Source organism: Apaloderma vittatum, unplaced genomic scaffold, assembly GCF_000703405.1.
Source record: "Apaloderma vittatum isolate BGI_N311 unplaced genomic scaffold, ASM70340v1 scaffold11703, whole genome shotgun sequence".
NCBI classification, from domain to species: domain Eukaryota; kingdom Metazoa; phylum Chordata; class Aves; order Trogoniformes; family Trogonidae; genus Apaloderma; species Apaloderma vittatum.
Window position 1 is genome coordinate 34,257 of NW_009707529.1, and position 21,907 is coordinate 56,163.

General features: G+C 41.4%; 1 protein-coding gene across 1 annotated transcript; it reads left to right on the forward strand.

The window, feature by feature from the left end:
• Positions 1–577: 577 nt before the first annotated feature.
• Positions 578–18,348, forward strand: RGR (retinal G protein coupled receptor). The gene is made up of 7 exons (XM_009866240.1): positions 578–752; positions 3,569–3,725; positions 6,094–6,215; positions 14,754–14,907; positions 15,446–15,563; positions 17,038–17,151; positions 18,016–18,348. Exons 1-7 carry the CDS (start codon positions 674–676, stop codon positions 18,157–18,159), a joined length of 888 nt encoding a protein of 295 aa, XP_009864542.1. The 5' UTR covers positions 578–673; the 3' UTR covers positions 18,160–18,348.
• The last annotated feature ends 3,559 nt before the right edge of the window (positions 18,349–21,907 follow it).

Here is a 21,907-nt window from a genome sequence, read left to right on the forward strand (position 1 = left end):
TGGGCAACTCACATATATCCTTGTATGCCTCAAGCCCAAAATCAGTAATTTGTGTTTGCCTTTAATTGGGCTGTGCCAGTGTACACCTTAATTTAAGCCTCAGTTATGAAGAGGATGTACGTTAATATACAGAGCAGTAATTTCCAGAGAAATACCTTGGCCAGTTTCTTTAAAAAGCAGTGAGGGAAAGACCTTTATGCTGCAGAATCTCTTGGTTCATACTTTTCCCCTAATTACCAACTCAATGAGTGCCCCTTTGTTTTTCAGGTCACTCCCCAATTATATATTACATATTTCCTTCATTCCACAACCTTTAATTCTTTTCCAGTGTTGAAGCATTAACTGGACAGGGTTCTTAATCTTGTCTCTACAACAAAGAACTTGTTGTAATCGCAATGAATGCTTTCATTTTGCTGGTGTCTGAAATACGATTTGCAGGGGAAGGGGGAGCGCGGGTTGCTCCAAGTCCCATCGCTAATAACATTCTTGCAGGGATTGTAGGGGTGGGAGTAAAAACCCCAAAGCTTTTATATAATAATGAGCATGTGTCTGCACGTGAGCTGCTCCTTTAAGAAGCCTGGGGCTAGTGGAAGAAAGGGAATCCTGAGAAAAGGCAGCCCTACAGCTACAGCAGAGGGCAGAGGTTAAATCTGTTGGCGTTTTTATCGAAAGTATGGTCACTGCACACCCTCTCCCTGAAGGCTTCACTGAATTAGAGGTGTTTGCCATCGGCACTGCCCTGCTGGTAGAAGGTAAGCTCGGTGCGGGACCTCAGCAACGATAAGTTTTTTGCCCCTATTATTCCTGGTAGGAGCAGGAAGGGAAATTGAAGCAAAGAGCAGCATTTGTGGCACGCTGACCTAGACCCATCGTGGTTACTGTGGCTACATCACCAGTACTTCTGGTGAGAAGTACTGGAAATTGAAGCAAAGAGCAGCATTTGTGGCACGCTGACCTAGACCCATCGTGGTTACTGTGGCTACATCACCAGTACTTCTGGTGAGAAAATCAAGGTGAGCTGCAAGCTGTTTGCAGTGAAGATCTGCTCTGTATACACAGCTGCCCTATGGCGGGGAAGTACTTGCTACTTAGCTTTCTTACCAAGAATTCAGGATGCAAGACTTTGATGTTGAGTTTTAAAGATAATTTTATCTTCCTTGGGGGAAGGATGCTGAAATGAGTGATAATCTTTCAATAAAATTGGGCTGCTTGTTTTGCAGGCTGTGGTGAGTGTCTTATAATCAAAGATGGTAGGTCCTAATAGCTTGTTAACTGTTAGAATACATCCAGATCACTGCAGTTAGTGGCTGGGGGGGTGTGGGGGGGTTGGCCCTGGCGGCCAGAGGCCAGGCACTCACCAAAGCCGATCTATCATTCCCCTTTTAGATTGACAGGCGAGAGGGAAGATGTAAAAAGAGGCCCGTGGGTTAAGATGAAAAAGCAGTGGGTAAAAACAAACAGAAACATAGTTGCATGAGATTCAAATGTTCTCACAGTTTTAAGAAGCAAAATTTGAGGTAGGAGACTGTATTCATTTAATCTAGCCAATGTGGGCTTTTCTTAAGGCATGTGCCACTTTGTGGACAGACTGCACCAAAACCTATAAATTTGTATCTACCTGGAAGCTAGCAAAGGACAAGCTTGTAGCTAGGATTATTTTGGTATCAGCCACTGGTGTCTCTTCTGGGCTACATCCCAGTAAGGGCCTGGGACCTCATTATCGCATTGTGCTGCTTAGCTGGGTATGCAGGGATCATGGGGTTCAACAGTGGAGGAGGAGAAGAAGTAGCATCACAATGGGATAAACGCTCATCAGCTCACCCCATGGACATGGAGCATGGGAAACAGAAGGATGCTCACCATCTCCCTGAAGGTGCACTCAGCTGGAAGGCAGCATCATATTTGCCTGCAAACGGCAGCTGGAAAAGCTGTGTCAGAAACTCTTCCTTGGAAGAGAGGGAGAGAAGAAAAAGCTTCTACTCAGTAGATCAAATTAAGTAATTAAAGATTATTTCTCTTTCTCAAGGATCGTGGGAGAAAGGCAATGAAGACCTTTTTTGCTGCAGCTTCTAAATGCAGTTTGCAAAAAAGTTCTGGGGAAGTAGAAAACCTTGCGTTCACTTTATTAACTGGAAACATTTGTGTGTTCTGAAAATGAAACCTCAAAAATTTTATTATTATTTTTTAGTTTTAGTAAGCTCTCTAGTTATACACACATGCTGGCCTTCAAGAAAGTAGAGTGGGGTGAAGCCTGGAGCTTCCAAATACAAGAGAAAGATAAAAGTTGATATAGTAATAACTCTTCAGCTCTACTCTAAACATGGTCACAACTTACCTCTCCTAAAGGCTTCACTGCATTTGGGAGAGTTGGCAACAGTTTTACCTTGTGGGTGGGAGGTAAGCTGGCAGGGAGGAAATAAGAACAGCAGATCTCAAATGGCTCCAAACATTTTGTTATGCGTTGCGCAATGAAAGACGCGCATCAACTATTACTATGCTTATGACATCAGCCATGACATCAATTAAGGCAGGAGAAGGGTTTCTAACTAGACAAAATCATCCATCTTATGTAACTGCAGAATTAAGACAATGAGCATAAGTAACTACACTACAGAATCAGGGGATATGGATTTTTTCTGTGGTATGTTATTTCTCTTTCCAAGAACACAAAGAAAAAGACACACTGCCTCTCATCTAACTGAAGCTGAGAGGTGGGATGTTGAGTCAGAGCCTCATCAGAGCTAAAATAATTTAGGCAGTCTTGAAAAGAACTTCAGGGACAAAGCTTGAGTTTAAACCACTGAAGAATAGGTTTCAGGGTGGCACAGCTTTGTGCTGGGTGAATATCTAGGGTTTCTTGGATGGTCCTCTCTGAGGACCAACATTAACTTTGTTTTTTTAAATCTCTTAGATTTTTTAAAAAAAGCAGTGATTTAAAAAAAAAAAGCAGTGACTGCTCTTTATAATAAAATTATTCCTTTCCATGCATACAGAAGGGCAGTAATAAGATTGAGCTGGTGTGATTCAAGCACTGTCTAGGTTAACCTTAGACAGAAGCCCAAAGAGAGGCAGCCTGGTTGAAACATGGCTGAGGGATTTCTACGCTTAAACGCAAGACTGTTACTATTTATGTTAAATACAACTCATTTCTCTACCAAAGGCAGCCCTGGAGATATGTGCACAAGCAGCATGTGCCCCTCTGAAACTGCCTCCTCCTCATGTCCCTTGCTCTGACCCACATCTCCAGATAGGGGCTGACAATTGGGTTTCTCTATTAAAATAAAAGGCAGAATTACAAAAAAGATTAAACCAGTCCTGGCCTGCATGATTGGCCACATGCTTGATGCAGTTTGAAGCATTGCCTTCAGCTGTCACTTATGACTTCTCTCCTGAAAGGCTTTGTATCTTGTGTGCAGACTGTGACCACTACAGATATATTCCCTGTGCATCAGTTTCCACAGTGATTATTAAAGAATTATTAAAGAAAATTATTATTAAAGAAAACAGCAGTATTATGCAGATATTTTCCACTCCCAGTTGAATCACATGAAACAATTCTGTATTTCAGCCCTGCTTGGTTTCTGTCTGAATGGCTTGACAATTATTTCTTTCCGGAAAATCAAAGAACTCCGAACACCCAGCAACCTGCTGGTTCTCAGCATTGCACTAGCTGACTGTGGGATCTGCGTCAATGCATTCATCGCTGCCTTTTCCAGCTTCCTAAGGTATATCTTCTCTTTTCTAAAGCATGCTTAGAAGAACCACATGAAAATCAACAGCTTAAGGTCTAAAAGATCAAATTAATTAATTTACTCTCTTTCTAGCATACCATCTAACCATCTTCTCATTCTCTCAGTCTGAAACAGCGAGATGAGACTTTATAATAGGCAAATTAAAAAGATAGACTTGACTGCATATAATCATTGATATATTATAAAAGTGATTCTAGAAGACATTTAACCAGACAGCTTTACCAGCGATCATAGTACAAACTACTTGACTATCAGAATAGTAGTACATTTTCATCTGACTAAATGTCTAGATTGACCCCTGTAAAAATTTAAGTCTGGGCCAGCCACTAAACTTTGACAGACACTCTCTGTGATCCCCACCACCACCCTCCCAGGGGAGGATAACAGGGGAACCAGGCAGAGAGACTTTGAAGTTGAAAAAGAATAAAAAGCCTTAAACCAGTTAAATAGAAAAGTAATATTAACAATAATAATGATGTTAAACTACATAAAGATATTATACAAGTATACAAACATACTCAAAGATACAAGAGAATATTTTAATACAGAACCCCCACCTTCTGGATGGCAACTACGTCGCAAGTGGAAAAGGTTCTAGGCTGGACTCAGCAGCAGATGGGAATGCCTGAGTCCAGAGTCCTAATGATAGTCAAAAAAAAAAAAAAAGCAGGTGTGCCACTCCCACCCAGGGAGGTAGGGGAAAGTCAACCTGTTGAAACAAAAAGTGCTCCTCTGCAGCATGAAAACAGGAGGCAGGAATACCAGCAGCACAGGGAAAGCTAGTGAAGAGCCAATGGCAATGCTTCCAGCACAACAGGCACCAACATTCTCAGGGCTCTTCTCAGGGGCCCTTATATACTGAGCACCATGGGAAGGAACACCGTGATTGGTCCATTTGGGTCACCTGACTCAGCCTCTCCTCTCCCATAGGCACAGCTGCTCCCACTACCCCACTGTGATTGCCACGGGGTCTAGGCAGCCCCAGAAAGTTTTTATCCTTATGCTCTCAAACTAGGACAACCTCAAATGTACCTGCAAACCTTTCAATTTTTTTATGAACCTTTCCATTAAAGTACGTATATGAGCAGCTTGTAGAAAAGGAAAATGCAGATCTGTTAGCAGGGAGTTCACATCAGTTATGACATATTTGATCTTCCACATTTTCACACATCAATTGTTCAATCAGAGAACAGAAACAACATCAAGCATTTTGGTGAATAATTACAACAAATAAATCACAATCCTCAAAAATCTCCATCACCCTATAAAACAGCTGATGAATAATTCTACCGAAGTAGCATATTTTTAAACCCTGGGAATATCTTCAATAGAGAACAGAAATAAATTTCAAGCCAGAATATCACAATTTTATTCTCTCTTAAGGAATAAAAAAACTTTTTTTAAAAACAATAATGAGTCAATAATAAGCTCCAATGAGTCCTTACTCAACACTATTTTAACTCCTGTATAGGTCACTCTAGTTTCAGACACCTGTGTCTCACTGAAGTCTGTAACTTTACTGAATGAAAACTGAGAAGCTAAGGTCAATACATCAAAACGAGCTTGGTTTTAACATGTAGGACTTTTTCTTTTAAGTGGGAGCAGAAATTCCCCAGTGTCCCAAGCAACTAGCTATCTCCTGTTCAAAGGGACTTCCAGGGCTAGCCTCCTCAGGAATTGTACCAATGTAGAAACATGGTAAATGACATCGCTGGAGATTTCCATCTCACAGACAGACTTATGTGTGAACAGTCAGGTTAGATGAGCACAGAAAAAAGCCAAGACTCCCTGCCGTGAGTGACCAGGATATTGAAGGCACATGTCAGCTCATGTCTGCTACATGAGACCATCTCATGGTTCTTTTCATTCTATATCTCCAAAGTGATTTGGAGGCTTGGGCCTGCTGTCAGGGACGGTTTTATTTGTTGTGAGCTTTTGTACTGTGTTGTGTGGTGAACACTGACTTTCCAAAAGGTTATTACTCATTTGCCACTTTCACATGTTGACAAATTCGCTGCTCCCAGTGGGTGCAAATTTTGAAGATATAGAGAATTGGAGGAAATGCATATTTCAAATTAACATTCTCCAATACATAAGTGTAGGGTTATATTTTCTTTTTCATATTAAGTGTGAAAATAGCTGTTCTACTGTATCAGACACCTCAGCAAGATAAATGTTGGCAGATACCAAAAGGCAACCACAGTAACATCTTTCACAAGGTTTGTCAGACTTACAAAGCACAGACGCAGGCTATCATTTTACCTTCTCCGTTAATACAATTTCCAAACATGCCTTCACCTTTTTCTATCATTTTCTTAGCATATGCCTTGTTTGTTGACAGATACTGGCCTTACGGCTCTGATGGCTGCCAAATTCATGGATTCCAGGGCTTCTTGACAGCACTAGCCAGCATTAGCTCCAGCGCAGCAGTTGCCTGGGACCGGTATTATCACTACTGTACAAGTAAGAGCTACAATTTACATAGCAACCTTACCCAGATCCTGCTATAAGGCAGCTTGTTTAGATTTCAGAGAATTTATTATTGATGTATCTTATAGGTAAGTTCACTCATCTTAGACACTAGAGATAGAGCAAATATAAACAATCTCTCCAAAAGACCTCTTCCTATATAGGGGGCACTAAGCAACGACCTTCAGGAGCTATTTCCTCTTCCAGATCATATCCAAGTTGCAACCCTCTTGCCATGCTTTCATTTTCTCCATAAGTAACCCCAAACGAAACCCAACTCTTCATATTGAAGAAAAATCTATGCACCTTGGGCTTCCATCCAACACCCTGCTGCATACCAGATAGATCTTTATGCCCATGCAAAGCTTGCTAATTACAGATAAATTCAGTGTAGCTAGAGCTGCCTCTGCAGAGACAGCACCTGGAACAGAGCCCACAGCACAGTCCTTCTGCAGAAGTGCGATTGGGCAGACAGAGCTCAGCAGCCTCACTGTGTGACACAAGGAGCTCTGAGGTCCAAGAGCCATTTGTGGGGTTTGTGCTATGTTCCAGGCCCCTTTATGAACACTGGAACTTGGTACACTTGTTTTCATACAAGGAAAAAATTATCTGCAAGTTTCACTGAAAGTGGCAGAACTATTTTTAAGTACTGATGAGAGGACGGATGTGTTATTCTTCTTCTCTTAGTAAAGGCCAGTTTTTGGTGTGGGTTTGTTTTCCAATTTAGTTTTTAACTATCTCTGACACCTGAGCTGAATTCAATGAAAATCTAATATCAAACAGGGAGATCAACCCAGGAAAAATAAATTTTTCTTTTTTGTGGACTTATTTATGAAAGCATATTTTTGATTTAGGTGAGAAATAGAGGTTGACAGGGTCATCAAATACATGGATTTGTAGAGACAGATATGCTCTGTCTTTTATCACAAACTTCCTTCAAAACTTTACTGGTATTGCATTTGTGCATTCGTGTAACATGAGTGGAAATTTCTGCTGAATTTGGGTGCCAAGCTGGATTTGGCATCTGCAGACTGCTAGGATTTGTGCTAGGGCTCCAGCTGTGCTCCAGCCACCACTGCAGATGGGGAGAACAGGTGAATGACTGTACTCTCTTAGCAAAGAAATCAGGAAGCACAACAAGGGGCATTATCATCTGCTGTAAAACAGATTAGCAGCCTTACGAGCAGTGGAGCTGTCAAAACCTGCTTTCTTCTTAATAACATGCACAGGGGTGATGTTCCATTTTGTCTAATAAGATAGACTTGTGCTGACTTAGCTATGAGTGTTTTCACGGGGCCTCATCTCTCCCCAGACACCTGTTTTCATATTAAATGCAACAACTTAGTACCTGTCAGTCCCCATGTCCCCCTCCAGTTTACTTTTAAGTAGCCAATGCTTTCAAAAGTTACTAGGCAAGGACTGTGACAAACACAGGGTGTACAACCTCATAGCCCTCATTAGGAAAAGAGAAAGACACATGATGTGAAATACAAACTTATTCTGAAAGGACATCCTAGTATTCCGTAATGCTAGGAATGCCCAAATCCACAATTTGGCCATTTTAGCAGTCATGTGGGAGCTCTGCCACCTGGGAGAAACGGATGAGTTCCTCTTATGCATATCATGTTTCCTGATAAAGCCAGGCTCTTTCCAGAGGAGTGAGGAGTCCAGAGCACCTCATGCGACCACACCACTCCCCCAAAAAAGCGCCCTTTTGGCAACGCTAATAAACAATGCAGCCCTCCCTTTCTTGCACTAAGGCATAGGTTTCTCAGACTGCTTCATAAACTATTTTGTAAATGAAAGTGTAAGGGTTAGCTGGGGAAGAAACCACTGAGCTGCAGCACTTCAATCCCCTCCACTGATAGAATCCGCACAGTCTCTCAGGCACAGCCTCTGTATGATTAAAGCAGCAAGTGGTAAAACACACCCAGAGCACACAGCAAACATGTTCAATCTGATGATCCCGTTGAGGGTGGAAAAGTTGCCAACTTTTTGTTCTGCAACTTTTGTCAAGAATTCAGCTTGGGCAAGGAAATGTTTTTTTTCCTCTGCGTCCAGACATAGGCCCCAAATAGTACAGGCTGTAAGCTAAACTCATACTAACACCCTTTGGACACTGAATTGTGCTTGGAGCTAGAAGAGTAACATCTGTATTTTACAAGAGAGAGAGTCTGAAAGCAAGCATGTCTTTGGAAAGACATTTTCCTCTCTGCAACACTGACTTTAATGCTTTTGTGTCACGCACTCCTCCAGTCAAGAGCATACTACATTAAGAACACAAGCAGAGACACCCTAAGGGCACAAGCTTCTTTACTTTGCTCAAATTGTTACTTACTGATGGCCAAATGTTGCTGCGATTACTGGACATTTTGAACAACAAAACAAAAACAAAAGCCCAGAAGCATTTTAAAGCTCATGCTCTGGCTGTTTCAGTAAAACCAGCCACTTCTAGTTTCATCTTTCACATGCTGATTGCAAGGAAGATTAATTCATATTTCATAGATCTGATCTACCAAAGCCTACAGGCTATCCTGTGTTCTCAATCCATACATTAAACTTCTGTTGATACCGGTGCGAGTTGCGTGCCTGCACAGAAAGTACAGAATACCCTTGCCTCAAAAACAAAGCTATCAACCTTTTATCTTCATTCCACAGGAACTGGTAGTACTTTGAGACTCAACTACATCATCCCAAAAATTTTTATGTTCTAACAGCTACCTGAGAAAAACCTTTGTTGTGGCATTCCGTCAGCTTGATACTTGATTAGATGAGAGAATGTGAGAGATTACTATAATGATGAGGGGAAAAGGGGAGTTTTCAGACATTCTGGATGCTAATAACACAAACAGGACCAATGTCCTGAAAATTAACCAGGTTTATAGATTTGGAAGTCATCACAAGCCTCAGTGACAGACTGCTAGCCTTTAAACTGTATTCATAACTAGACACGTCACTCATCAGAGAGCAGCTTGGTATTGTTTGGCATACAGAAGAAAATAGCATGACCACCACACATGATAGAGAAGCTACAGTTTCAAGACATTCTGCTCTCCCCTTTCTTGCTTTTGTCGTCCCAGGCAACCATGCTGGGCAACTCTCTTTTCATCCCCTAAATACAAATTTGGGGCCTATGAGATGCTACTTCCACAGCAAGGAGGAGGGAGCTACAGTAGAATAAAGAATAAAACGTAAGGGAGCCTGAACAGCTCAATTACTAGCAAGATGGGAAAACAGATTACTGTATTTCAAAATTTGATTGTTGAGGGGAAAAGGAGAACACAGAAGCAGTCTTATGTTAGTGGCTGAGAGTGAAAGAGGAAAGGACAAACTCTGAGGAAGCTGTCTATCAATAGCCAAGTGTTCAGGACAGAGGATGACATTTTATATCAAGGAAGACATTGTTAGTTCTTCCGCCATTCAAATGAGGAAGACGTCCTGAATTATGTTCTTAACATAGCGAGGGAAGAAGGAAAAGCAGCAGCCTGAGAGGTCTCACTGGAACTGGGATCAGGCAGGCAGGGGGCAGCTGGTGGAGAGCCTGGGGGTCAGCGACCTGAAAGCAGGCAGCCACCTACCACAGAGACGACTTTGCTGAAGGCATTTCAATCTAACGTGCGGTTCATTTTGGTGAAGAGGTAGCAGCCATCAGCTGTTTGTGGAGAGGGGAAGGATCATAGTCAGTTTTTTTCATTATAAAATCTAAAAGATTTTACACGAGTCTTTAAGAATTAGAAGGAAATGGAAAACCTGAAGTGATTTATGTCAGTACTTTTCTCAATATTACAAGAGAAAAGACGAACAAAATCAGGAGGGATTTCACAGCAGCATTCAATTTCAAGAAGTAGAATTGCAGTGAGCTTCATCTAATCCTTAACATTCAAGGAAATCTAGGTTGTTTTAAAGTTTCAAATATTAGCAATCTACCATTTGCTCAAATCGCAGCTGTCAGCTCTGTCAAATTAGGAGCAAACCCTCACCTCCTGTCACACTGCAGCCACCCTGCCATGCCACACTTCCTTCATCTAGTCTTGCACATGCATCAGTTTCCCTTGACAAAATGCCACTGGTTGTCTAGAGACAGCTTAATGATTGTGGAAAAACACAGCAAAAAAAATTAATGGAGTAAAAAAATCCCTTTATTAGGTTAAAGAGCTTTTTCTAATGACGTGCACAAAAGAAGCTCTTATGCAATGCAGCTTTCTCATTCCTACAAAAATGAATACTTGTGAGCATCAGTAATTGGTGCTTTTTGCACTGCAGATGAAGTAGGTACCAACACCTATTTTACTTATGTCTAATATGTATTTTCCCTTATAAGACTTTCAGATAGTTTTGTCTTTGACAAATTTTGCCAATTTTAAGTGGTGCATGATGTGAAGTCTGTTACAAGCCATATAATTCTGGAAAGTATCAGCTATTACAACTTAACCATTTGCAAGAGTGAAGAAAAGGGACTTTTTCTTCCCCTGCATCCTAGAAAATCCTTTTGACCTTTTGTTTGAAAATTTCCTTTTGAACACCTGCCTAAAATCTAACTGAAAGGAAGCCATCATGTCAGAGATGCTTTTTTTGTTCTTTCTGTGAAAATCAGCTAATTGTTTGAGCAATTTATAAATCTTGAAACAAATCCAAACTTATAAATGCCCTCAGAAAGATGGATAAATAGTTTATGATTAAGTCATTAAAAACTGGCCAGTGTAATCAAAAGGATTAAGGTTCCACGCTTTATCTAGCACTTCCTAAAATTAAAGTTTTGATATCACAATTTTAGTAATCTTTAAACGATGAGGTTTTTTTGTTTATGAGAGTGACCTCTTTCTGTTACAAAGCAATTACAGAATCCATTTAAAATCATCTGTATTAATATTTCACAGTACGGAAAAGAGAAGCTTCCCTCTTGCTTTTCAAGGAGACAAAGCCAGGCACAGCAGTGATTAAACTTAACAGGACCAAATTGCCAGCACTGGGCTCTAATTAGGAATTATATCCTTAAGCATATGCTGAACTTCATACATACACATTTAGCTGAATTAGGACCTATATGGCTATTACATTAAATTTTACCCATCCAAAAAAGGCATTTAGGGTAAGGAAATTATCTGCTCTGCACTGAAAAACAACTGAACTGATCTCAATTTGCTCTCTTCAAGTTGACCCTCTGGGAGGAGAACATTTTTTGCCATGTGAACAAAGCATGATTCTTTCACTGTTCTTGTGCTGAAAGTATTTTTTCTAGGTAAAACTAAAATAACATCAAATTTGTTTAATTTTACATATATTTCTAGCTACTTCTGATATGTCATTAAATGTTTTCTGGAGGGTCAAGCAGAACCTGATTTCACCAGGACTATTTCACCATTAATATCATTTTGCCATCCAGAATAGGACTCCTTAAATGTGAGGAGAGAGAACATACGAACTCATCTCCAAAGATGAACTTTCCAAATGGAAGCTGTTGAGGCATGCCTGCTGTCAGACTCCATTATTGCATGGTCCTTTTATTCTACAGTTAATAAGAAAAAATGACGTTCTCTAACATCTATGGGAAAGTAACTAAACTAAACTTTTTCTTACAGTTTTTTTAGAAGAGGCACAAGCATTAAAGCAAAAAAATTAGGAAAATAAAGGAAAAAAGAAAGCTAATGCAAATTAAGAAGTGCTGTCTCGCATTGCTCCCCACAGCCCAGCCATGGCAGAGGGGGAACCGAGGCAGGGCACTGCCAGCCAAAAGTGTAGTGGAGGTTCCCCTAGAGGGTACTGTGAGCCACACTTTTCCTGTTAAAAAACTAAACATAGAAATCTTCATTAACAACACTCTTGATAAGACATATTTGAAAGCCGTTTCAGCCTCACAGCTTTCTTGTTGCCTGCATGCACAGCTGGGGCTGGTAGCACACAGGGCCAGAGGAAAGATGTGGCACCAAGAGACAGGGTGCCGTGAAAGACCCCAGAGGTAGTGGCAACCAGTGGAGCAAGAGCATCTCCTGCTGTTTCGAGCAAGCCAACAGCAGGGAAGGTGAGATTTCTACCAACTCCCCCACACACGCATGCAGGAGCTGGATCAGCCACCCTCTGTCACTATGGGTGCCAGGGGCGGCCTTCAGCATGCCTCCAACGCTGTCCAAGCAGTCAAGGGCAAAATTAGTCAATGCAAGGACCTTTTTCTTACATGCAAAGATGCAGAAGGTGTCAGCGTGTGGCTGGGAGCCAGTAGCACTGGGGTGCCTCCACCACGGCCCATCGGTTTTTGAGACCTTCACAATGTTGCAGTAGTCCTTGAAGTGAAAGGATGAGGTGGAAAGAGAGCAAAGTTTTTGTCTCAAGATACCATGAAAAATAATTGTTATTCACTATTTTATAGGAATCGCTGAGAAACAAAAAAACCCTAGCTATTTAGTTTGGGTTTTTGTCAGACTGTCAGGAAGGCTTACCACTTACAAAATCATATTCCCAAAGCAAAAAAGCTACTTTTGGCATGAGCTTGGTTTAAAAGAAACAAAATTCATATCCAGGTTTCAGTGCAGTTGCTTTTGATAATGCCTTTAAAATGTTGCTAGAATATGTAAAACACAAAACGAACCTGACAGCTTATGTAATAAGCTTTGTCCTGATTGAATTTCAAGTTACGGTTGTGTAAAGCCAAGCTACAAGAACCGCTATGTAGAACACAAATGGAAATGGAAACCTTGGATGAGTAACAACTCTAACATGCTTGTTTAAGCATGTACATAAATAGGATGCAGTTCTGAAAGACAATTTAGGCTACATTGCTTCTTTGGTCTTTATTTTCATCTATGTCATTCTAGAATCATGCCAGTACTACTAAGCAACACTTGAGCCCTTGCATCCAAAGTATCTCTTTTATACAAAAGACAAATATTAGTCATTATTAATAATTCTGCATTAGTAATTTCTAAAAAATAATGTTTTAAATTACTAAAAATAATCAATAAATTTTTTGTAAGTACCATATTAAAAGATGGATTATTTACTAAAAAGGATTTTCTTTACTTTTTTATTGGTATTTCACTGCAATGTGAACAACTGTCTTTTCCCATAACTAATTTTTGAACACCTGCACCAAACATTTTTTCCAAGTTGATTTTTAATGCAATTCAAACTCTATTCTTTTCCCTGAAGAACTTTTGGAAGATAAGGAAAAGGACAGAGGTAGAATCATCATTCTTGTAAAAGGGCGATTTCAAGAACATACCTACTTTGTTATCCGTCTTTAAAATATACAAGGATAGTACAACACAAAATAGCTACTTTAGAGTTTGCGGTCCTTCCTGCAGCTACTGCCTCATGGGGTCTCTAGCCCGTGAGGCCCCTACATGCCCTTCACCCACGAGTCAGACACGTCTGATCCCGTGGCAGGGTGTCACATTATGCATTTCACCTCCAGTCCTTCACCTTTCTGAGACGGGTCAGAATTGGCCTGAATCTTGCTGGCCTGCTGTCATGATGCTGCCATTAAAGGCAGATGAAAAGATCACTTCCCAGACTCAGTGAAAATTACATCATTACATCTCCCTAATGGGAGATTTGATTAGAAAGGAGTAGTGGGAGAAGTCACTATGCTCCTTGTTGGTGCAGCTGGCATCACAAGCTATTCAGCACCAGCAGGGTTACAGACATTAACCTCAATAACAAAATTATCCAGGTCTTTCTGCACGCAAGCGGGGAGGCTAACACAATGTGCTTCAGCAGTGGGGAAGCCTGTCTGCCTCCTCCATGAAGAAATACTTCCTGTGTCTTCTGAAGTTTCCAATCTTTCATTTAATTCATTGACTTATTCTTGTGGTATTTTATAGAACTGGATAAGATAGGTACAACTGATCATTTTTATTATAAAGTTAGAAAAAAATTGCTAACACCGAGATTCACATGTCCTGTTCCAGGCTCAGTAATGGTCTTTAGGGCAAAATAATTTGACTAGGAGTATTTTTAGAACAAGACCTGTTGTCAGCTTGCGTATATACATTCACATATATATTGATGAGCAGTGATTTTAGAAAAGCTTATATTTAAAATCCACACATGCCCTGCACTCCTGGCAGTGCCAGAAGGAAGTAGGCAGCAGCTGGGGAGTGTGCGTAGAGTCATATTTCTGATCTGACCCACACCTTGCAGTGGGGCTTTAGCTGATTAGCTTTGCACTGCCCTGTTCCTTCTACTCTCTGCCTGAGTATTTAAACACAATCTCAAAACACAAGAATATAATGTTTGTAACAGCAGCTTTATCTCCAGTGTGGTACCAAGCGGAGCAGTAATGCAGTATTTGTCTAAGTAAAGCATACAAAAGGGAAGTACAATTTGCTGTTTCACAAAGCCTAAAAGCTTCCTTCATATTTTATGCAAGGTTGATTCCTCCAGACTCAGGTCAGCTTCAGGCTACAAAACACAGACCATGGCTTGTTTCTGCCTGAGGCCCAGGGGCCAGGGAACTTGGCTCTGGCCCCACAGAGCCAGCCAGCTTTGTCCACTAATTTCACTCCAAGCACAGAAACCCTTTTTCTCTTCCCGCAGGGAGCAAGATGCAGTGGAGCACAGCCTTCTCCATGATGGTGTTTGTGTGGCTCTTTGCTGCTTTTTGGGCTGTAATGCCCTTGCTGGGCTGGGGGGAATACGATTACGAACCCCTCCGAACCTGCTGCACTCTGGACTACAGCAAAGGGGACAGGTGAGGGCAGGGGCCAGCTCCCATGTGAGGGGGGTGAAGCTGCGGGTGGCCCTAGCAGCACACCAAAACCCCCAGTTCCACCCCATCGTTGCTGCTGGGGCAGATCTCCCTTCCCAGTGGCTGGGGCAAGGCAGGCATGGCCTGAGCTGCCTTGACTCACGTGGCAGTACGTGGGAACAGTAACAGCTTTCTCTGTAGCAGAGCCTGGTGCTCATGTTTCTGCTACTCCCTTGCCCATCTTTTCTGGGTTTGGGACCTGAAACTCCTTCAGAATGGTTTTGGTTTTATACAGCCTAGCACAGATGTCTGAGTAGGGGTGCCTGGCTTTAGAAACCAAATACCTGTTGTAATTTTCTCCAGTATTATCCATCCCAATCCCACACACAACCAGCCTCCAGTAAATGTTGCACCTAAAGCACGTTGACAACTGGTTCTGGTGCTTTTAAAAATACAGGTTAATGAATACTTACAGCAAGCTTACAGAGGTGCCTTAGAGAGGAATTAACAACCTCTTTTTTTCCCTCCTCAACCTCTCCAGAAACTATATCACGTTCCTTTTTGCTCTGTCAATTTTCAATTTCATGATACCGGGCTTCATCATGCTGACAGCCTATCAGTCCATACACCAGAAGTTCAAGAAAAGTGGGCAGTATAAGGTAAGAAAGGTTCCTCAGCCCCTACAACTCCTTTGCCAAAATAGGGCAAAGTCCTCAAAAAGCCAATTTCTTTCACATAGGCTTTGGCTCAGCTCCCTCTGTGCTAGCTCCCCAGTGTTACTTGGATAGGAGGGTAGCACAACACAGGATGGGGCCAACCAGAAAGTTTGTGGAAACCTCATCCTTAAAGACTTCAAGACTTGACCAGACACATCTGCCCTGACCTAGTGCTGCAAACAGGTCCCCATCAAAGTGGGGGGCAGGCTAGTGACCCTGAGGATTCCCCTCCACCAGCACTGGTCTAACTCTAGCCAAACAAACAAAAACACAGCATGCAGAATATTTTCTAATAGCCTATCAACATTCATCCTGTGAAATTTTGCTCAGAAGAACCATTATTTCCTGCTTTGCTACTGGCTCTTAGCTTATCACAGAGGAAGTCAGTCAGAACGGCAGCACTGCAAGGAAATACACAGACACCCCATAGAGGGGGAAGGCTCTTCCTATATATGTGTTTACACTTGGCTGAGGAAATTCAGAAATCTTTATGAGCTGGAAACAAAGGAATTGCTCTGACTTGGCAGTTTTATGGGAATGTAATGTGGTGATGATGAGTTGTTTCCTCAGGTGCAGGCTATACAGTCTGGGGCACTATGCTTGGCTGGCAGGCACAGTCTGACCCCTGCACTCAGTAAAGACAGTCAGTTCTCAAGAGGGATGTTACATCAGTAAAAGGACAGTCAGGCAGACTCGTTTATATCTGTCTGGAATAAATACATGGGACCTTTACATATTTCTTGTACAAATCACACAGTGTTCTTTATTATCTTTTTTTTTTCCAGTGAGTTTATGCAATAGGGTGTGATTTCTTTCTTAAAATATTCTATAACTGTGCAGGGTAGTTCCAATGCAGGAAATTTAAGGATTAAATTTTCACTTCCTTGTTCATCAATATATTTATAAGATACCTGGGAACAGCTGGCCATGAACACCATGGGTAGCACTGCATCCATTTGCGGCACTGAAATAGTTGTAGTTTCACACAGATTATTTGTTGCGAGACCCTTTAAGAAGGCAACAAAATGTCATTCCTTTTCATTTGTTTTTGAATTTACACCTTTCCTTACCCCCTCAGCAGCAAGTGCTGGCCATGTCTTCTACATCTAGCAGACACACTGATTTAACTGATCTACCAAAAGGTGCTTTATCACCTCTGTCCAGGAGCAGCTGTCACTCCCCACCCAGTCCCTAGAACAGGGCTCCTGGGCTTGCTGCACAGGCAGCTCTCCATACAAAGGGAGCTGTTCTCACACACCTCCGGCATCGACAGCAAAGCAGCAGTGACACAGGGTACACTGCTCTTGAGCCCCTCCTGCCCCTGAACACAAACCACAGTCTCACAGGATTTGTCCCACCTGCTCGTTGCAGTGTTTGGTTGCGAAACACAAAGGAATTTACTGCTCTTCTTTTTCAGTTTAATACTGGTTTACCATTGAAGACACTGGTCATTTGCTGGGGTCCTTACTGCCTATTATGTTTCTACGCAGCAGTTGACAACGTGATGTTCATTTCACCCAAATACCGCATGGTATGTCTGCACCACCCGAGGGAATTCAAACAAGGCCATTCTCCTTACTCTCCTCTCTCTGTCACTCTTTTACAATTGGTTTTACTTGTTAAAATGCAGATAATGAGTAGATTGTAAGGCAAAACATCTAAACACAGTGATATAACAGGCATTACATTATTGCTTTGATCAAGAAACAATTTACAACGCCAGGTTTTTTTCTTCAGCTGTCAGTTAGGGGTCTATATCTCTTCATGGCTTGTAGGAACTTTTTATGCCCTCCCCAGAGTCCAGTACCAGCTCAAAATTGTCAATTTTGTAGAGACTGTTTGTCTCATTCATTTTTCAAATACTTCTCTCTCCTCAGGGAAGCTGCAATTGATCACTCAGCGTTATGCTGGGTTTTTTTCCCTTTTTTCTATAAGTTCTGGTTCCAAGACTACCTCTGGGACTCAGTAATATCACATCAAACCTTTCAACTTTCATTCAGTCTCCAAAAATCAGCCCAGTTTAAGGTCACCAAATGCGTTACTTAAGCATTCAGCATCTCCCATAAAACATGTTAGCAATATTAGCCCATGTATCCATCAGAGGGTGTCCATGGCACACCCTTCTCTCCTCCTAAATGTTTGTGTTCACTCTCAACTGAAATATTGCAGTTTCAGATAACGCTGATCTAAATTCTTTCTCTTGGAGACTATAATTTCCTGAGCAATGGCCTTCAACTGACCAAATTGCCTTTTCCTCTCATCTCTCTGGGGGTAGCAAGCCACTGCCACTGGAGACAGGCATTTGTTTGGTGAAAGGAAACTAGGGCTAGGCTGAAGTCAGCCCATTGGCTCCTCAGTGCATTTTCCTATTAATAAATATCATGTCTCCTGACAGATTCCTGCCATTATTGCCAAGACTGTGCCAACGGTGGATGCCTTTGTATACGCCCTGGGGAATGAAAACTACAGGGGAGGAATATGGCAGTTCCTCACAGGACAGAAGATTGAGAAAGCAGAGGTTGATAACAAAACTAAATAACCCGTTATGGCATTAAGCAAAATGAACGCAGGTACATCACTGAAACCAAAACACTAGAGGAAACTGTGTGCATTCTCATGCAAGGTGATTCCACATTGGAAAGGCCATGCATTTGCTACAAGTAATGAAGTACTGAAAGAAAGCCCTCCAGATAACTGTCCAAACCATCATGAGCTGCTTGTCAAACAAGCTGCCTTAAATCCATGTTGATTGACATCAGTCTCATTTTATATGTCACTGCAAATAAACTCTATGCTGAAAAGCATTTTTTTTCCTGATACACTAACACAAAAGCTCAGCTAGTTAACCGAAGCAGGGTATTTGTTTATCCAGTGAGGCATCCTCAAAATCAATCTGTGCAGTTTGTCCATATGGCAACGTCTGGATTATGAAAGGATTAAAGGAGTATCCAGTATTATACAACACGCCTGTATAAATAGCTTGTTCATCTGAACAATGCATTTTCAGTGCGCCCAAAATGGGAGTTCCGAAATTTCCATGATGAATCTACTATCCTAATTCCATCAAAACATTTTAGTGGGCATTGTAACCCAGTAAGGAATATTAGCTTGGCTCCTCTTCAAATGACTTAGTGCGTGACATTCAGCTCTGTCACACAGTAAACTGCATCAGATTTTGCAGCTGCTGCTCACCAGGACGATCAACAAGCTCATAGGCCATCATAAAATCATTCATCTTCTTACTGAACATTGAGCAAAAACTAGAAGGAGGTATGGGTCAGATTCTGTTCTAAAAATGTCATGAGAATAAAAACCAACGTCCCAACTGCCATTATGCTATACATGAGTGAGAACAACCACTGAATTTGTTATGACTAAAGAGTATGAGCAATTAAAAAGCCACTTATAATTCTCATAATTCATATATATTTTAAACTATTAAAAATATCCATTTAAATGTTTGTATGTGCTCATGTTGCTCACATTGCCTACAGGATGAACAGCTGTCAGTTGACGTTGCCTGTTCCTACGAGATGTGTCTCAGAGTGACCCATTTTCAAAAAAAAAATATGCGTATGACATACAGAATATGAGATATTGTGAGTACAAAAAGCCAAACCTAATCGATTTTTACAGGGATTATATGGTTCATTTTCAAGCACTGACAGTGAAAGAGCTTTTAAAGCTAGGCAAACGAAAAATTGATCTGTCCCTAGGATGCTTTCCAACATATTAAAAGGAAAACAGTTGTTTACATGTTACAAAAAGGTAAGCAAAAAGGGTTGCATATGGGTTACAAAAGGGTAGATGATGAAATCCTGGAAACTAAACAATCAGTGAGTAGAAGGGACATTCCCCTCATGGGTAAAGATAGGAAATAAATGTCATTTTGTCACAAATTAACCAGCAGGATCCTGTTCAGAGATGTGCTTTGGGAATTGTGAGGCTCAATCTACTCACAAACTATCTGACAGAGCAAATTACAAAATTACTCAGAATACCCACATCTGAAGCTTACAGCTAAGAATTACATCTTAGATACACATAATGTTAAATGAGCAGTTGACAAAATGCTTGCACTGATAAGTGAAAAATAATGTGTATGGGCACAAAATTACATTTAAGTATTTATCTACAGTGACAAGCTCTGAATCTGTAATTATCTCTTTCTCAGGAAAGAGACCTGGGCAGGTCTTGAAATTATCAGTTCACTTGTCAGCAGGGTCATCCTAACAAATCCCAACAGAATGCTAAAAAACACCCAAAAAAGGAATAGGAAACAAAAGAGGACACATTGTCACACAACTTGAAAGCCACTGTGCTCAGACTTATTGAATAGGGTGCACAGTTTGGGTCATTCTAACTCACAGAGGTTATAGATAAGCCAGAAAAAGGCAACAGGGATGATGAAACCTAAGGAGAAGCTTGAACACAGTAGGGATGAAATGAAGGAGAGTGCAAGCTCAGAAGAGGTAGCTGCTAAGGAGACCACAAAGAGCCTTATTGAACCAAAGGTTCAGGGTGTGTAAGATGGAATGATCATTTCCTGCTTCCAAGAGCACAAGAACAACAGAACATGCAGCAAAATTAAATTGAGCTGTATATTTTCTGAATTTTGTGGTTTGAGGAGTGTTCTTCTGGTTTGCCTGCTGAAACACATTATGGCTCACATAACAATACTATAATGGTGTAAAAATAACAGCTTAGGACACTTGGTTAGAGTGTGATTCCCTTTTGTCTTAAAGGCAACATACCTCAGTTAGGAACTCATCTCAAGCCTTGGCTCTTAGTCCATTTTCAGACTGATTTTTGAGTCGCTCTTACTGTAAACCTTCTACTGTGAGTAGAAAGCAGCAGAGCTGTCTCCTCATTCTGCTGGACAGCTACAAATATTAAAGCTCCTCTGCTTAAGTTTGGGTATTCTCTTTCTATTAATTACTGAAAGCTAGTGATGAGTAAAGCTGACTATTATTACTTAGTGAGCGTAAAGTTGCTAAGTGGTACTCAAGTCTTGAAAGGAACAGAGCCTCCGTCCTGAGCAACAACCGAAGCTGTCCTCTATGGTCACACTGAAGAAATGCAAGGTAACAAAATCACTGAAATCTTCCGGACCTGGGGATGGTACAAAACTTACAGACAAGCTTTGAAGAACATGGGACACATTCTCATAGCTCAGTGTAGCGCTAGAAATTGAGACCACAGCACAGACAGTACAGTGCATTACAGTGACATGAGAACAAACTGTCCCATGCAAGAAAGGCTTCCCACAGCTGTCTGGAACGAGACCTCACTTCAGCTGGTTCCCTTTGCACTGTGTTGCACTGAGTAGCTTTGAGCTCTGCTTGCTCCCATCCACTCAGAAGTCCCACCTGGTTTTGCTCTGCATCTCCAAACCCAAGGATGTACATAAAACCCGAATCATTTCTCCCATCATTCATCTACACCCTAAATACACCTTAAACGAATGTTTCTCAACCAGTCAGGCCCAGTTGTCCCAGCCCAGGCGTTCCTTCATACAAGTTACAAAGGCTCGTGACGGAGTAAAGAGAAGCAAACAAAGCTTTTGAACAAACTGGATGGACTTAAATGCCTCTTCAGTTCTGGTTCATAATACCTTGGCTGCTGATTTCCTACCAGAAAGTGGAGAAAATGAAGTTGCTCATGGCTCATTTATTGGATCACAGATAATCTCACTCTCTCTGGGAAAAGAAGAAAAAAAAAAAGGAAATGAAAAAAAAGTTTCCAGGAACTGGCTACCAAAATGAAAATACTCTTCCAGCTATAACTAGCTCTCACCATCAATTTACCCACATTTAGAAGAACTGGCTGATGACCACTAACAAGTGCACCAACAAGTGTGCTGTGTTTCCATCAGAAAAATGTCTGAAAGCAAACTGTAGTGCATCAAGAAGCCCAGCATACGTTTCCAGTTAATTACACAGTTTATTCAAGTCGCAGTTGGCATTCAGCACAATAGTGCTGGCCTGGTGCCCCCTGGCACTACTGGTTGTCTGGATCCTGCCAATGAGTATCTGCTACCATCCTGATAAAGCCTGTCACAACAAGGTCCTATATCTCAAGTACGTTATGCTGAAGCATGTAAAATCCCATTATGTTTTCATACTCTGGGGAATATCCAGAATTTATATTGCCTTAACCAAAGAACAGCCCCAAGGCTTACACAGGGGCTGCAAAACACTCCCATAGTATCCCACCTCCTATCCAAAATAAACAACAAAACCCCAAGCACAAAAAAGAAAAGAAGTATGACCTTTGGATGCATTCAG

Bases quoted from the DNA above. Each gene is read 5' to 3' on its own strand.
- RGR (XM_009866240.1), top strand. From the start codon at position 674: ATGGTCACTGCACACCCTCTCCCTGAAGGCTTCACTGAATTAGAGGTG. The intron at 753-3,568 runs GTAAGCTCGGTG...TCTGTATTTCAG, and splicing joins CACTGCCCTGCTGGTAGAAG to CCCTGCTTGGTTTCTGTCTG. The intron at 15,564-17,037 runs GTAAGAAAGGTT...CTTCTTTTTCAG, and splicing joins AGAAAAGTGGGCAGTATAAG to TTTAATACTGGTTTACCATT.